This window comes from Vipera ursinii (genome assembly GCF_947247035.1).
Source record: "Vipera ursinii genome assembly, chromosome: 5".
NCBI classification, from domain to species: domain Eukaryota; kingdom Metazoa; phylum Chordata; class Lepidosauria; order Squamata; family Viperidae; genus Vipera; species Vipera ursinii.
In genome coordinates this window covers 71,321,800-71,339,352 of record NC_139518.1, presented here as the reverse complement: position 1 = coordinate 71,339,352, position 17,553 = coordinate 71,321,800, and the positions used below count along the sequence as shown (strand labels likewise).

Below are 17,553 nucleotides of genomic sequence, written 5' to 3'. Positions count from 1 at the left end.
ATTAATGCTCAGTGACGCCTTCCAGGTCTCACTGGCATAAATGGCTGTTGGGATCACTATAGAGGTGAGCAAATGGAATTGAAGTTTCAGTGATATAGATGACAAGGACCAGATTTTATCCATCCTCTGGAAAACAACTGTTGCTTTTTCAAAGCAGCATCTGACATCTGTCTCTGCATCTCCATTTCTGGTGACTATGCTTGCCAAATAGGTAAACCTTTCAACTTCCTCAAGTCACTGTGATCCAAGTATGATTTCCCATATCTGTGTAATGAAGCTCACACACATCATCTTCGATTTCTCGGCAGTTATCTTGAGGTCAATTTTGGTTGCTTCCTCATCCTAAACAGTCATCACTTCTTGTACTTTCTTTTTTTTTTTAATCCCATTTATATCCCGCCCTTCTCCGAAGACTCAGGGCGGCTTACAATCTAAGAAGCACAAATCAATGTGCTTAGCACAGTACTTTCATCTCATCTTCCCCAAGTAAGGCAATATCATCTGCAAAATCTAGGTTACCTGGTCTTGTTCGGAAAATGAATGCCTTTCCCAGTGTGTGATATTCATCACCTAAGATCATCAAGGGCCATGAGGAAGAGGAATGGTAATAGAATACAGCCTTGTCTAACTCTGGTACTAATTTCAAAGAAGTCCGTATGGACTTTATCGGTCTTAATGCAGCAACTTAATCATAGGTATAAGTCCTTAAAGATAATAATAAAGACTGTTGGCACATCATATAAACGTAGGATCTGCCAGAGAGATTTTGGGTGGACACTGACAAATACTTTCTGAAAAATCAATAAAATGAATGGCCAGCGGATGTTAATATTCAAAGCAATGTTCTATGATATTTCGTAAAGTGAAGATTTATTTGCAGCAGGACCTTCCACTGCGAAATCTGACTTGTTCTTCTCTCAGATATTGGTACATAGCGCTTTGCAACAGCCTAAGGAGAATTATGCAAAATGCCTTTCCAGACATCGAGAGGAGGTTATTTGCCCTGTCAATTGCCCAACACATCTGAAGCATATGGATTTAGCCGATATAATTAAAAAAACTCTGACAGGAACATTGAAGAAGTTACAATACAGCTTAAATGAATTAAGCTTTTCCTCATACGATCTATTGTTCTTCATATAATTAGCATTAAACATGAAACTTTCAGATTCTATGAAGAATTCATTGAAGGATTAAAAGAAAGGTAAGAAGAGTCGATAAAAAAAACCTCCAGCCTTCCTGATTTTTTCCCCCCTCCTTGGAACAAATCCTTAAACAATACTAGATACATGTGAGGGAGACACTGCCCCAAGGATGCGTTTTGTGATCTTTTCTACAATTTAAGGAAGGAAACCCTCCATCTCTGAATTGAACTCTTTCTGGGATATGGTAATGAAGCAGATGAGCAGCTTCCAAAGTGATCATATTTTATTTTATTTTTTGCAGTAATGGGGGAAAGTATGAGACACATAAAAGGAACTTCCCCTCACATACAAGCTCGAGACGTGGGGAAGGCCCACTAAACATTCTCACAATCCCTATTTTGCTGTAACGGCTACCAGCACATATATCAGGATTCTATCCACTCTAGATTCCAGGATGGAGTCTAACTTCTACAAAATATTTAGAGGAATCTTCAGTAGTCCAATGGAAGGAAGATGTTGAAACAAGCTAGGGCTGAAAGCTTGCTGAAGCAACACAGCTTTAACTTGTGTGGAGAATATTAAGGAAGCAGCCATGTACAAAGTAGTCTTTGTTTAGTGATTACAACCTGGACCAGCCACAAAGCAAAGTAAAGAAGCTGCTATGTGAAGATACAACTATGGTCAGGGCTTTTTTTGTCATAGAACGCTCAGAACGGAGTTCCGGCACCTTTTTTGGATGGAACCTTGTAGAGTAGGCAAGGTATGACATGTGTGAGTTCCGGCACCTTTTTCTTTTACAAAAAAAGCACTGACTATGCTTATGGTCTTACTTCAGTTTTCCTTTGCTTTGCTTTGACTTGTGAAGGTTGAAAACGCGAGGATTAGACTTACTTTTTCCAACAGTCATAACTGTGAACGGTAGCTCTGTGAAGGGATGTAACGGGATGTAGGAATGAATTTGGGGGATTGGGACCAGAAAGTATGCCTACAGAATGGGGAGACACAAGAGAGCATCTTCCAGAACTAGATAGTAGGTGGGGCAAACAGCTCGGAAGAGACCCTTCCTAATTCCTGGGGGTAAAGGAGATGGGGTGGAAATTGTACTTTCAGACTTGCAAGAATCTGTTCATGTAGTCTTACAATTCTTACCAAAGTAGAATTAGCTCCTCTGGTCATGTTTTTTGTCTGGTCTACCTGGTAAGGTGGACCTTTGGGGGGAAAAATTCTATAAAGCAAAGGCTACCATGCAGATGAATAAACCATGAAAGGAACAGTGAGTATTAATAGGACCCTTGAGATTACCGTCCTGGTCAGGATCCCTCCCTAAACTAAGCAATCTGTCGATCCTATCTACAGCCAAAATTTTGTCTCTGATTTGCTCTTTCATTGATGATTAAGACAGCAGCAGACATGATACGAAACACAAGGTTGTTATAGGAAAGCTCTGAGGATATTTTGCACCAGGTAAGAGATTGTTGCCTTTCTTACTATTTACCCATCTTTCTATCGGCAATTTTTCACAAATATGAATAGTTTTGGGGACTTTCCTCAAAATCCCACAGGTCCTTTATTTATTTATTTTTTAAAAATGGGACAATTTCCATAATATGATTTTTCAATGCATTTTTCCCCTAACACAGGCACTTTTTAAAAAAATGTAACCACCTTATTTTATCTACATAACTTTTACAAGGTACCTTCCTTCAAATCCATCATTTTTAAAAGGAAAGTTTGTGTGAAATTTTGATTACCAAAATACACAACTTGGGAACTGTTTCTGATGTCTTTAAATGCTGCTACAGAAAAGTCCCTTTGGGCAAGTCTTGCAAATCCACTTCAAAAGACCATGGAGCATTTCTACTTCATCTCTTATCACCAGGTGTCTAAACTGAAGGCAAGAGAGCTGTAAGCCAGGGTCCATAGAGCACCATGAAGAAAAGGGATTTAACAGAGAATATATGACAAGCTCTTCTGAACTTTGCTGTGTTAACAATTCCCATTTGCCCTAGTTATAACATTCACAAATGGTCACATGGTAATCGTAACTAAATGTTCTCCAGGCAGAAAATACAAGAGGCATGATACTAATCCCTTGAGCATTTTTTTTATCCTCCCTATCTTCTTTTAACCTTGATGATAGAGACTAATGCTGGAATTTGATAGGTATCGTTTTAGATTTAGTTACAAAATAAAAGTGCTGAAGACAGAATTACTCTCAGTGGGAATAATCCTTTTTTAGTTTGTTGGTCTGTAAAATCCTGCCCTGTTTGGGTGTATACACAGTAAGGCAATTACTTGAAACTTAAGATGTAATTGTTAGGGAATTAACTGATGGCTGTTTCTGTGTACTTTTAAAAAAAGTCAGTGAAAGAAAACATTCCAAATTTGTACAAATAGGTTCAGAAATGAGAAACGTAGGATACTTTTTTGCATTGTTATTCCACAGATCATTATCTAAAGTAAACACAGATCATTATCTAAAGTATTAAAATAATACCTATGTTGGGGTTAGGACCCAACAAACCATGCGGCTAATTCCACCAGGCCAAAGAATATAAACTTTGAATCTTCTCAAAACAATATGACATGACAAACTACATTTGAAATGGATGGTTTCGAAACTACGATGATAGGATGAGGTCATGAGTAAGTTTATGAACTGATAAAAAGATATGAACTGATAAAAAGATATACACTCCTTGCATAAATCTCCTGTAGGAACCTATCTGAACTTTTATATACATTTAATTAGTAGAAATAATTTTACTAAACAGAGAGGGCCTTACTTCTAAGTCAGTATAGTTAAACTTAGCTGTCTGAAGTTTTATAAGCCTAGTTTTATAGTCTCTAAAGGGGTCATGAATTCCTTATTATTTTTTATGGTTAATCACACAGTCAGCCAGATTTTTAGATTGGATTTTGCATTTTTTATCCACTATTAAGTCCTTCCCAAGCTCATTTATATCCGAGTGTATATGAAATGATTTTTTGCTTTCAGTCATTGCTTTATACTTACCTGGAGACACTACTAGTACCAGAGATCAGAGAGCCAGAAATGAATACCCAAAATACTAATCTTCTTCCAACACGGGTAATCCTCAACCTATAACCGGTCACTTAGCAACCGTTCAAAGTTACAGATGGGCCTCCCCAGGGCTACTTATGACCCAGTTTCAAAGTTCAGACCTGCAATCACATTTTGAGCACTTGGCAATCGGCCTGCATTTACAACCATTTGGGCCTTCCATGATCACATGAGCAAGATTTTCAGTATTTTTTGCTGGAAAGCCTGTGTTTCGTTCCAGTTTTGGGCAAAAAATATCCACTGTGTATAATGAGTTTGCTTAACAACCAAAGGGTTCACTTAATAACCACTGGAAAAAAGAAAGACAATAAAATTGGAAGCAAACACATAGTGTCTTGTTTAACAACTGCCACAATTTATGACTGTAATGCCAGACTCAATTATGGTCATGAGTTGAGGACTAACTATAGTGGGACAAATGTAGGAAACTCGGTAATACGTGCCTGTGTAATAACTGTAGCCTATATACACTGGTTTAAATTTATTGTCAAATAAGCAAAAGACATAAACGCCTATATACCTGACATTCTCTTTTTGTGTTTTTCCCCCCCTCTGTTGGAAACTTCACAAAGCTATGTCTTTCCTAATGAAAATACCTGGATGAACCATCAACATGTATAATCAAGCTTGAGAAACGTATAGGTGTAACTGAAGATGATGAGCACACGCACATTTTAGTTGTGCCTCCTCCCAAATATGACCTCATCATTCCAATGTAATATATATAGTTCACCGTGGATTAATTTAATGAGATTAAGTTATTTTAAAATAAGCAGCACTCTAAAGTGATTATTTTTATATCATTACAATGATGTACTTAAGTTAATATCACCTATTTCAGTTAATGTACTCTTTATAGGTGAGTGGTGTGGCGGCCTAGAGTAGAGCTCTCGCCTCACAATCAGGAGGCAATCCTAAGTAGCAGCAGATATTTCTCAGTAATCGTCTGCTGCAAACTCTGCATAGGTGTCAGGAAGGGCATCTGGCTAGCAAACGCTCAGTTCAATCAGTCACCCACAACCCCATCCCGAAGTAAGGGATTAAAGGGATTAAAAGAAAAAAAGATAACTATTTGGAACTTTTGTGATGCTGAGTCACTTTACCTAGTATGTTTGGGTACTGTTATTCACACATTTATAAACTGCACATAAAACACGATATCTAGAAATAAAGAATTTGGCTGTTTAGACAGGGACTCGAAAACTGATTACAACTTACGTACCTTAAATGTTGAAAGACCATACAGTCTTGCTGTGTGGAGAGTTTCTTGGGAAATATTTGTAATGTTAGTTATAAAGTCTTCAAGGTATTTACATGCTTGTTCCAAATGTGTCGTGTTTATGATAATTTGCACCAGCTTAAAAAAAATGTGAAGACAAAGATATAAGAACCAATTCTGATAAAGTCCCTTTTTAAAATTTCAGATTAGATTTAAGTCACTGATAATTATGGAGCCCCCTCCCAAACAGAAGTATATAACACAAAAACAAACATATAACATGCAATGGATTGATTAGAACAAAACAGGCATGTCTGTATTAAAGACCGATTGTCATTTTAATGTGGAATACCAATGTATGAAAAAACTCCCATTGTGAACATTATGTGTGAACATTTTCTAGCTTCAGGAAATCTTTTTTACACTTATATATCCACTAAGAAAACCTTAAGTTGTTCCCTACAGAATACCTTTATGCTGGATAGCACATACTTTCCTATGTCTATTGGGATTCTCAGTCATCCAGGTCATAGTTATCCCAAAGGTGCTTTTTCACGAGGGAACTGGACTTTCTTGTTTGTTTTTTTGAAGAAAGACCAGTTGCCTCGTGAAAAAGCACTTTGGGGATACTTTCCTATATTATTTTTTCACCATTTACTTGGACTGGAGTCGTGGTAAATGGAATCTACCCTACACAAGGAGTCTATCAAGCACTACAGATTTAACATATTAAATCACCTGAAAATTCCCCCTGGGGAGGCACAGGTTCAAGCAAGGCATAACTAATACCAAGGTGTATTTTAAACCAACTTATCCACAATTCCTGATTTTCTTTGAAAAGTTCTGGGGAAATCGCATCCTTCCCAAGGAAAAGGTTTGGAAGTCCCTGAACTACTGAAAAAGTTTCAAAAGCCCCTGTCAACGTACTGAATCTTAGAAAACACATCTCAACACTTACCTCTGTCAAACCTATGTGAGGTTTTTTAATGAGGTTTTGTAAACAACTGCTTAAAGTTCTAGTCAGCAATAAATTTGTAGATTTTCTAAGCATGTCATCTATCTCTGTTGAACTGCAGAAAAAAATGAGATACTCTGAAAACAGATGAACACACTGCATATACAATTACTAAATAAACATGCAGCATTGTTTCTTTCCTACCACCTGATTATAACCCAGTGTCAATATAACTCTTGGCACGTTGATTGTCTTGGAGAACAGCTTTCCATTTAACAGATATCCTTACCAGTCTTCAACTCCATATCCCACCCTATATAGATACATTTTGCGACCAATAGAGGTAGTCCTTGACTTACGACCACAAATGAGCCCAAATTTTCTTTTGCTAAGTGAAACATTTGTTAAGTGAATTTTGCTCCATTTTAAGACTTTTCTTGCCACAATTATTAAGTGAATCACTGCAGTTATTAAGCTAGTAACACGGTTCTTAAGTGAATCCGTCTTCCCACTGACTTTGCTTGTAAGGCAGTCGCAAAAGCTGATCACATGACTCCGGGACACTGAAACCATAATAAATATGAGTCAGTTGCCAAGCACCTGAATTTTCATCACGTGACCATGGGGATGCTGCAACGGTTGTTAAGTGTGAAAAACGGTCATAAGTCACTTTTTCAGTGCTGTTTTGATTTTGAATGGTCACTAAATGAACTGTTGTAAGTTGAGGACTACCTGTATATTGTTTTAGTTACTCCGGAGAGCAACCTGCAGAAATTTAAACCTTTTCCACGTGACTCTTGACTTTTACCTTCTTCATTTTGGGGATTCTGCACAGCCTCCACCAACTGTCACTATCTTTCCCATTATGTGCTGCCAGCACTCTCCACAGGCCACTACACCCCATCTTTGCTCCGTGGCTTAGCATTACATAATGAGAAGGCGGAAAAAGTCAACTGTTGTAGAATAGACATGCCACTGACAGGTCAAGGAGAGGAAATTAAGATGCTCTGCTCCACAGCTTCAGTGGAAAGATGATGAATCTATGTGGCAATGCTCTGTGTGATGCAGAAGCCAACTGGATTTACCTGGAAAATTAATTAGTTTGGTTTTCCCAAAGCTAAATGGAACACCAATAGAAACTTACAAGAGGCGTACTAAAATTAGCACATCAAAAATACTGCTACACTATCACTACATCATCACTCAATCGTTACACTGGTTTAATATGAAGCTAACACTAACCACAAGGAGTTAATCTTTTCTCTACCTGCAAAATCTAAAAGCTAGCACATGTGATTTGCCAAAAGTCCAAGGAAGATGGAAAGCATAACATTTTGGAAGGCTCTTGTGTATTAATATCAAAGAGTGTTTACTGAAGTTCCTAAGACTTAATTTAATTTACATAATTTGTTGCCCCATCCTTCTGGAAGCATGATAATACATAAATTATTTTCATGATGTGGATACAATATTCTACAGAAACACATTTGTTATTTATATTTGTCCACACATGTAATCAAGTATGTTTGCTTAACTGCCACAAAGGCCTGGATTTCACACAAGCTAATATTTGTTAATAATTTGACAAAATTTAGTATGTGTATTTATGTAATTTGAACTCTAGCTGATAGCATATATTTGTAAAGAGTAATTTGCATAATTAATGAATTCCTGTTTGGAGATGGAGATTAGGAAGCCTTATTAGCTCAGTATTTGTGAAAGGGGAGTAATTTACCATTGTCAACATTAGGCACAGCTTGACAACAAACTGAAATAGTTTCCAGATTTCAACAAGCAAAGAACTACACATTCCATCCAATTAAAGGCAAGTAATGCTTTGAGATTAATGAAAATGGAAGCCTTTGAAAAGTGGAGTAAATGCTCCTTTGTAGTGTGTTCTACCTATCAGAAAATGAATTTCTCAATATTCCAAGAATGACTTTTTTAATACAAATATATTACTAAAAGTAAAGTTTGAAATTTATTCAAACAACAAAAGAACAAAGCTTTATTCCTTTCTACTGATCTGCATTTGTGAGTGGGGGGGGAAGAGAGAGAGAGAGAGTGGCGTGGGGGGAGGAAAGTATTTGAATATCTATTACTTTTTCTAAAAAATCTGTATAACCTAATGGGAAAAAAACTTCCTAGGAGTACAGGTATCATAGATTTACAACAGTTCATTTAGTGACCATTCAAAAGTACAACGGCACTAATAAGCATCTTGACTATTTTTCCCAGTTACTACCTTTGCAGCATCCCCATAATCATGTGATCAAAATTCAGATGCTTGGCAACTGGTTCACACTTATGACCATGGCTTTGTCCAAAGGTCATGTGATCGCCTTTTGCGACCTTCTGACAAGCTAAGTCCACAAGGAAACCAGATTCACTTAACAGCTGGGTTACTAACTTATTAACTGCAGTGATTCACTTAGCAACCCTGGCAAGAAAGGTCATAAAATGGGGCTAAACTCACTTAACAAATGCCTCACTTGACAACAGAAATTTTAGGCTCAATTGTGGTTGTAAGGCAAGGACTACCTTCACTTGTGTCCTTTCATAGTTATCTACCCTAATTAAACAAAGCATTCATTATTGGTTACAAAATTGATTGCAATTTTATGGGTCTTACACGGATTTTAATTTCTGTACTTTGCAATTTGACATTATAATTAATTTTTACCTTACTCTATCAATATGTCTTTTTTTAAAAAAAAACTTCTATTTCAGACTGAATTGTTTTTAGCTCTACAAATAAAACAAAATAAATTTGTTTGAAATGGTATAGGGTTTCCTGCCTAGGCAGGGGGTTGGACTAGATGACCTCCAAGATCCCTTCCAACATTATTATTATTATTATTATTATTATTATTATTATTATTATTATTATTATTATTATTATTATTATTGCTGTTGTTGTTGTTGTTATAAAATAAAAAGCAACTTCTAACACTGCATGCAATGCAAATAGGAACACAAAAACAGGAACAGTGAGGATAAATTAGGGAACTGCCTATTTCTTACACAGATGATTAATCCAGCTCATGCCTGGCTATATATACTGGCATTTTAAAGAGGAATCCTTCACAGCTAAATGCTAAGGATTCAGCATAGGACTTTCTGAAACCAAACATGAGACATATTACAAAGCAACCATATACCCCTTTAGTTTCTGATTGTCTTGAAGCACAAACAAAACACACTCAATTAAATTTACTATACAGACGCTGATTTTATCAATGCTTACCTCCGATGAAGTGACTCTGAAAATTTAAGGCTTGCATAAATAAATTCTTTAACCTGGATATAAATCTGAGGCACTGACTGTGACATTGGAAGTTTCTTTGGAAAACGGTGCTGTGGAAGCAAAACAGATTTTCCATGTCGTACTGTATTTCAAAACGGGTCAAGTAAAAAACGATCTGAACTCAAATCTAAATTATTATTATTATTATTATTATTAATTTTATTTGTATACCGCCCTTCTCCCGGAGGACTCAGGGCGGTGAACAGGGCAATACATATTAAAAAACAAGATACAAAAAATAAAAACGATTAAACAAATGCCCATGAATAAGTTAAAACACATTAAAAATAGATTAAAACAGATTAATACAACCCAACCCCATCCCATCAGGCCAGGCCAGCTTGTTCAAAAAGGTAGGTTTTGAGATCGCGCCGGAAGGAGCGGAGGTCAGGCGCCATCCGGAGCTCAACCGGAAGATTGATTATATTTGGTTGTAACTTAGTTACATGATTCTATTATTGTTTATCTAAAGTTTTATATACAGATAGTCCTCGACTTACAATAGTTCATTTAGTGACCGTTCAAAGCTACAATGGCACTGAAAAAAAGTGACATAACCATTTTTCACATTTTCACACTTTTTGCAGCATCCCCATGGTCATGTGATCAAAATTCAGACACTTGGCAACTGACTTGTACTTTACGACAGTTGCAGTGTCCCAGGGTCAATGACCAGCAAAGTCAATAGGGAGTCCAGATTTGCTTAACAACCGTGTTACTAATTTAACAACTGACTCACTTAACTGTGGCAAGAAAGGTCATAAAATGGAGCAGAACTCATTTAAGTAATGTCTCAATTTTGCACTCAATTGTGGCCGTAAGTCGGGGATTACCTGTATATATAACGCCTGATTATGTACGTAAGTTATGAATTTAACTTGTACCTAGTTAAGTTGCTTATTTACACATTTTAATAATTTCCTCCATGTCCTCCATTAAAATTTGGTACTAACCTTTGGAGATGTGGAAAGCCACAACTAAGGCTTTACAGGGGTGTCAAACTCAATTTCATGGAGGGCCGCATCAGCATTGCGGTTGCCCTCAAGGGGCCGAGTGGGTATGGCCAGGGTGGGCGTGGCCTGCTGGATGGGCGTGGCTAGAGTGTGTATGGCCTACTGGGTGGGCGTGGCCAGCTCTACATCATTCACATCAAGGGTGCCTATGGGGGCCTGGGCAGGAGTGGGACAGATCTGAGGGTCTCTGGCAGAAGGAGGGTCTCTGGGCCAGGGCCAAGGCAGTGGGGGCCATTCCCTCACTGTTTCCAGGATGGCTTCGCGGGCCACATGAAACCACTTCGCGGGCCGGATCTGGCCCCCGGGCCTTGTGTTTGACATGTCTGCTTTAGAGGGATACACATGGCCTGAAGTCCCATGTCATATATCAATAAGCTACTAAGCTACAGTAAAATCTGCTGGGTTAGGACACTGTGTGACCCTCACCGTTGCAGTTTGTAAAGAGTTTGTGCTTAATGTGCCACTTGAACTCAACCAATTGTGATTTATTCTACTACCACAGTTAAGCAACCAATGAGTAAATCAGGTCACTAGAAACAGGTCCTGGTTGATGATGAAGATATGATTCAATCAAACTAGCTTGCTGCTTTTTTCAGTTACGATAGTAATCTAGTTTGCCATTATTTAGAAGTAAAAAATGCAGCCACTTCTATGCTATTCTCAATCCTGTTGAAACTTACATTTTCCTGTTTATTTATTTTAATTTAATAATATTCTTGAAATAAAAATCTTGTTTTGTGCATGAAAAAAGAGGAGACAAGAGCATGTAAATCTGAATATATTCACTTTTCCTTAGTTTTAAAATCTAACATGTGGAGTCCTGTGTACTTCCTAACCTTGGTTGTTTGCATGCAGATGTTTCATTACCCACCTAGGTAACATGATTAGTGCTTTGCCTGCTTTCTGGAGTACCTGACACCCATATATGGTCCCAATAGAAGGGAATGTTGGCACACCACAGTCTCATTCATTATTGGAATTAACCAGACAAAAACTAATATGCCACTAAGTTCTCTTACCTTGTCAAGTTCTGGATCTTGAAAAGGAAATTTACTAATCACATGTTTGTACTCTTCCTCATTTGATACAGGAATTGGACTGTAATTATCTGCTTCAAAAATATCCCTGCAGAATTTAAGGAACTAGTTAGGAATATACAGTTCAAGTACAAAATATAATGACATAGATGGGCACAATCCAGCCAGGGTTAAGCTTTATTGCATTGCATTTCTTGCAAAAGGAAAATTATGCATTTGTAAATTCTGATGTCAAAAATGTCGGTGATTTAAAGTGCTGTAAAGTATAGCTAGAAAAGGGGGCAAGAAGTATCCCAGCTGCAATTAATTGTTAGTCTGGATACACAAGAACTCATAACACACTAATCAACAAATATTTGTGAAGCTACAATCAAAAAGAAGCAGCTTCATATGGAAATGTAAACTTATTATACTACACTAAGTTGAAATCCCCATAATATAGGACTAGTGGTCATGGTATATTAATCAAAGCAATAAGTAACCTCTGTGTGTGTGTGTGTGTGTGTGTGTGTGTGTGTGTGTGTGTTTGTCAGACAGATAGACAAAATAAACACATGGAATTATCAAATAAATAAAGCCTCAAATTTAAATTACGTTCCTATCCAGTCTGTCAGAAATGTTGAGATTTCTAAGTTGTTGCCATTTCAGAAAACAAATACCACTACAAAAGTTGGATAATGAAATCTTCAAATATTTAGCCATTAAAAATAAAACCAAAAAGTGGCTGTTATATGGAAAGACTTTCTTCTTATCTTGCAATGCTCACCTGAACAATATAGCCCACTTTTTAAGAAGTGTCTCATTGTACTGGTCTCTTATTTCAAATAAAAGATCAAATAGTCTGTTGACGGGGAAACCATAACCCTAGCAAAACAGGAAAATAAAAGAATATTTCAAAGGTGCAAACAGAAGCAAGCATATAATATTACAAAACTGAGAAGTCTGAGGCCTGTATCCCTCCTTGTTTTTGCAAGGAAAGGTCAGCATACCACAATCTCTTCCCCATTCAATACTCCACTGGGGACTTTCTTTCCTCCTCATTCCCAAAGCAAGCTTGCTCTAATCTCTTTTCTTTTCCACAGCTTCTCATTTATCTCTGCCCTGCTTCATATGGTAATGTTGGAGCTCTTGTAATGAAGGAATGAATGGATACCACTTTCCTTCACCCTGTTCTTTATACAACATAGGAGCCAAGTCCTCTACCACGATTATCTGAATACGTGAACAGAAACGGGGGGGGGGGAGGAGGGAGGACGAGGAGAAAGGAAGGGGTTCCCTATGAAAAGTTCAACCTTCTCCTTCAATTAATATGCTATTATATATTTCTTGCATTAATCTACTTTGCCATTCCGGCATAAATATCAGTTCATTCTCTTCCTATCAAATGATATACAACGTACGTTCAACCCACAGCTAGTAATGTGACCCCACAAGATCGTAAATTTTTAACAGGATGATGTGTGTTTATATACATAACTATCTTATATATTGTATACGCAGCCCAAGACAATTCCTCTTCACTCTGTGCGGCCCAGGCAAGCCAAAGGGATTACAGAAGCCTAATATAGAGTATGGGCTTATAAGCAGCTACCCTAACCTCACCATATTTGAGCGTAGGATATTTGTTTCTTGCTTATAATGTTGATCTACAAGGCCAATTGTAGACAAACTGAGGGATGGGAGGAAAAAAGGACTATTACTTGTACCACATATTGAGCCCCTGAGTGAAGAGCAGAATATATATCTAATAAATAAATATTCAGAAAGATTGGGACTGCAATCCTTAGTATTCTCCCGGAGCTTTGATTTTGCTGAATGGGAATCCCACTACTGTTGTTCTAACAAATCTAGATGATACCAGGTTAGGACAAGTCAAATGTTACTGAAAACACATATGTCTTGTTTGCCAGTCTCTTGTCTTTTTATTTTTTTAATGCCTTTTCTATGTTTAAGGACATTATTAGTTTATGCTCAATTTTAAGGCAAGTATTTCTTGAATCTAGTTAAACAAATAAGGAAAGGATACAGTAAATAGACATTCCATGCCTGAAATACCAGCATGTTACCAACCTGCAAAGTATCCGCAAAGACAACTATCAGATTCTTCAGCTCCAGGACAAGATCAGGATCAGTGCAGTAGGACTGAAAATTAAAATATCAGATTACGCTTAAGAAATTAAGCAAATTAATGTTTGTCTACTAATGTGTTGCTCGTTTTCAATAGCTGTAAAGCTTACTAATGGGTGTATTTCCAACAATAGTGTATGGACTTATTTATTTTTAAAGGAGAAGTAAGAACAATATTGTAATTTTCTATTGAACTCAGAGAACAGGAAGAAGCAAACCAGAGAAATCTGGGCACCGTTTCTCCACCTTTTTTTCCCCTTTCTAAGGAAAGAACCTTTATTAGGGTTTTCTTGCTATCATCTCTTAACTAGCAAACGAAGATAATAGAAGAGGATTCGTGCTGGATCAGCCTAAAAGCCTCTCCAATGTAGCTTTCTGTTCCAAAAGTGGCCAACCAGAGGCTCCTGGGAAGCTTACAAGCAGAGCATATTGGCAATAGGACTTTCTTCTGCTTATCTTTTTCTTGGTGTTTTTTTTCCTTGAAAACATTTTGCTTCTCATCCAAGAAACTTCTTCAGTTCTGTTCTTCAGTTCCAGAAGTGAAGAAGCCTCTTGGATGAGAAGTGAAATGTTTTCAAGGAAAAACCCAAGAAAGTTTAATTGCCTTTTGAAAAGCATCTTTGGAACAACCATGATGATTGAGAATCTCCATAGATATTCCTCATAAATAATATGTGAGAAGTGTTTGTCTGAGATATACATACACACACACCCCTCCCTCCCTCCCTCCCCCCTCTCTCTATATCTATATCTATATCTATATCCATATCTATATCTATATCTATATCTATATCTATATCTATATCTATCTATCTATCTATCTATCTATCATCTATCTATCTATCTATCTATCTATCTATCTATCTATCTATCTTTCTATCTATCTATCTATCTATCTATCTATCTATCTATCTATCTATCTATCTATCTATCTATCTATCTATGCCTCGTGGCTAAAAACTACCCACAATTATATAAACCTTTATTGTCAAAGTACAACATGTGTACATTGAGATTAACTGAGCCTCCCCCCCCCATGCTCTCTCCCCCCAACACACAGTGACAACAAACCCTCCATCCCACCACACCATGTGAACCAACTACACCACACACCGGCCTCCCAAGTCAATTCTGCATAAGATTATGTCCCATTTAAAAGCCTAACAGCCCACGGATAAAAGCTGTTCTTCAGCCTGTTGGTACGGCTGGCTATATTCCTATATCTCCTACCGGATGGTAGTAGAGTAAAGAGATACCGTCCAGGGTGTGAGTCATCCCTGAGAATCTTCCTCACTCTTCCAAGGCAACGAGCCCTGGCGATGTCATCCAGTGGTGTCAGGGAACAGCCCACAATGTCTTGTGCTGTGCTCACTACCCTCTGTAATACTTTCCTGTCCGCGGCTGTCAGACCAGCATACCAAACCACAATACCATACGAGAGGACGCTCTCTATGGTAGACCAGTAAAATCTTATTCACTATTAATTTACCTGATACTCTTCTAAAGTCACTCATGTTGGTATTTAAGTCAGTTTCTGAAAAAGTGCTCTACCTCTCATTTTGCTCCCCATCACTAAATTTCAGATGTAAATGTTGGCTACTCCAATTTCTTCTTTAAGTAGAAACTATAACAATATTTAAGATAATCTCTGAGCTTGATTAGCGGTGACTGCATACCCACATTCATGCAGTTTGCTTGGCAATTTAGAGGTTCTCTTCTTAAAGAATGCTTTTTTTTATCTTCCCACTCTAGCTTGGATATGTGGGATCCCCTGGTGGTCTCCCTTCTAAGGATTAACCAGATCTAACTCTCCTTAGTTTCTGAGTAAAATTCAGATAAGATTGGCCTGATTCTGTCATCTGCTATTTCTGTTATTGATGATAGAAAACAACTTGAAAAATATGGCATGAACATGTGTGGGCTTTTCTATATACATGTTTTCCGTATACATACTTAGCCTTAAGACACGTTTTTTTCAGGCACTTAACATATGCTTTTTTCATCAGCCTTGGGTATCTATAGGGAGCCTGCAAGGTGGCTGTGTGAGGTCAAGTGATGGTTGTTCTCCCACATTCTTGGGTTTTATATGTTTATTTTATTTATGGTTGACTCCTTGTAGATTTTTATGTAGTTTTTAATGGGTGTTATGTTTGTGCGCTGCCCACAGTCACATTTTGTTAGATGGGTGGCTACATAAATGTGATAAATGAACAAAAGAAATAGTCTGGGTTTATGTTAGATAACCATTTGCTTCTATTTACCAACAAACTGTCACAATAAAAGTCCACCAGCTATTAGCAATTTTTGTTCTTTTATTCTTTTATAGGCAAAAAAATGCAAATAATTAGGAAAAGATAACTTGGTAAGACTATATGGCACTTGTTTTATAATTCCCCAACCCAAGAACAGCTAATAAGGTCCAGTAGCTAGTGTACAACTCTGTTACAATTTAGAGCTGTCCTAAGGCTAAGAGTTTGGCCGGGGAAGTTTACTTTGGGAAAAAGTTTGGAATTATAATGAGAAACTATTTCCTGGTGCTATTTTCAATGCTAAACTAATTCACTCTGACCTAATAAAGAGGTCAGTTGAAACTAATTAGGACAGATTGCAATAATAAGAGCAGATTAACTCTGCATATTCTAAACTGTTCAGACTAAGAAGAGTTTGGAAGACCTGGGGAGTTGTAAATCAGCTGGGGGGATTATGCAGATAGCCCACGGCTGTGACTCAAAGCCAGATAGTGCAAGGATAAACAAAGGCTTCATGGGCTCCCTCCCAAATCTGAGCAATTTTTAATTACCAATACCTCCCCCGCCCTCCACATGTTAGACCTGCATTCTGCACCACCACCACCGCAAGCCTTCCCCACATTCTCCTTCCTCTAAACATACTCTACAGGGTCTTAAGTAAGTAAATTTAAAGGGAAGCGTCAAAAAAAAAAGAAAAAAAGAAAAAAAACCAGTTCACTTACTGAATGAGTTCTAAGGACAGCGATAATCTTTGAAAGTGCCATGTTCCAAAGTTCATCTGTGTAAGCTCTTGTGATTAATCCTTGGGTTGCGTGTAAAATGTGATCCTCCACGACAAAAAAACTGAACAGGATGAGAAATAGTGGAATCAGTGTGACATAAGGGATAAAGGGCAATAAAGCACTCTGCTCTCCCTTTTCCTCCCGCTTTCATCCTCAGCCCCCAAACCTGGAGGCTACACTAGCCATTTCCCAAACTTTTGTAGTGTCGGTCCCATTCGCACCTTTAGTGCTTAACTAAAGGGAATGTGTGAAGAAACCCACATTTCGCCATTTGATTAGGAAAAGTAAATCTGAGATACAGTAATAAATGTAGACGTTTAACCCCTCAGACCGCACCTCAGCGGGAGAGCATATTTTTTGTTCATGCATTCAACATAGCAAGATTGTGGGAAGGGAAGGCAGGACTGATTGCCTAGACTGTGAACTTTATTATAAATCAACAGAAAACCAACACCTGAATATGGGCTGGCTTGTAGTGGACTGAAGACATCTTGGCAATCAATGGATGCTCATAAACGAGAGATTCAGTCAATTGCTATTTAAGAAGGGAGCAGCGTTTTTTGCTTAACAATAGCTGTCACAGTTGCTGTGCATAAGGCTCGTGTTTTTTAGACTATGCAACGTCAGCCTGTAA

General features: G+C 37.7%; 1 protein-coding gene across 4 annotated transcripts in view; it reads right to left on the bottom strand.

Annotated features, from left to right (window-relative positions):
• Window positions 1–17,553, bottom strand: part of EXOC6 (exocyst complex component 6) — a 131,604-nt gene that overhangs the window by 54,643 nt on the left and 59,408 nt on the right. For all 4 annotated transcript variants that reach the window (XM_083363842.1, XM_083363843.1, XM_083363844.1 and 1 more), the window contains exons 11-17: window positions 16,860–16,980; window positions 13,832–13,903; window positions 12,528–12,625; window positions 11,744–11,849; window positions 9,652–9,761; window positions 6,408–6,519; window positions 5,453–5,587 (exon numbers count right to left, since the gene is read on the bottom strand). In XM_083363842.1, coding sequence (XP_083219968.1) covers window positions 5,453–5,587; window positions 6,408–6,519; window positions 9,652–9,761; window positions 11,744–11,849; window positions 12,528–12,625; window positions 13,832–13,903; window positions 16,860–16,980 — 754 coding nt within the window. The remainder of the gene's footprint in view (window positions 1–5,452; window positions 5,588–6,407; window positions 6,520–9,651; window positions 9,762–11,743; window positions 11,850–12,527; window positions 12,626–13,831; window positions 13,904–16,859; window positions 16,981–17,553) is intronic.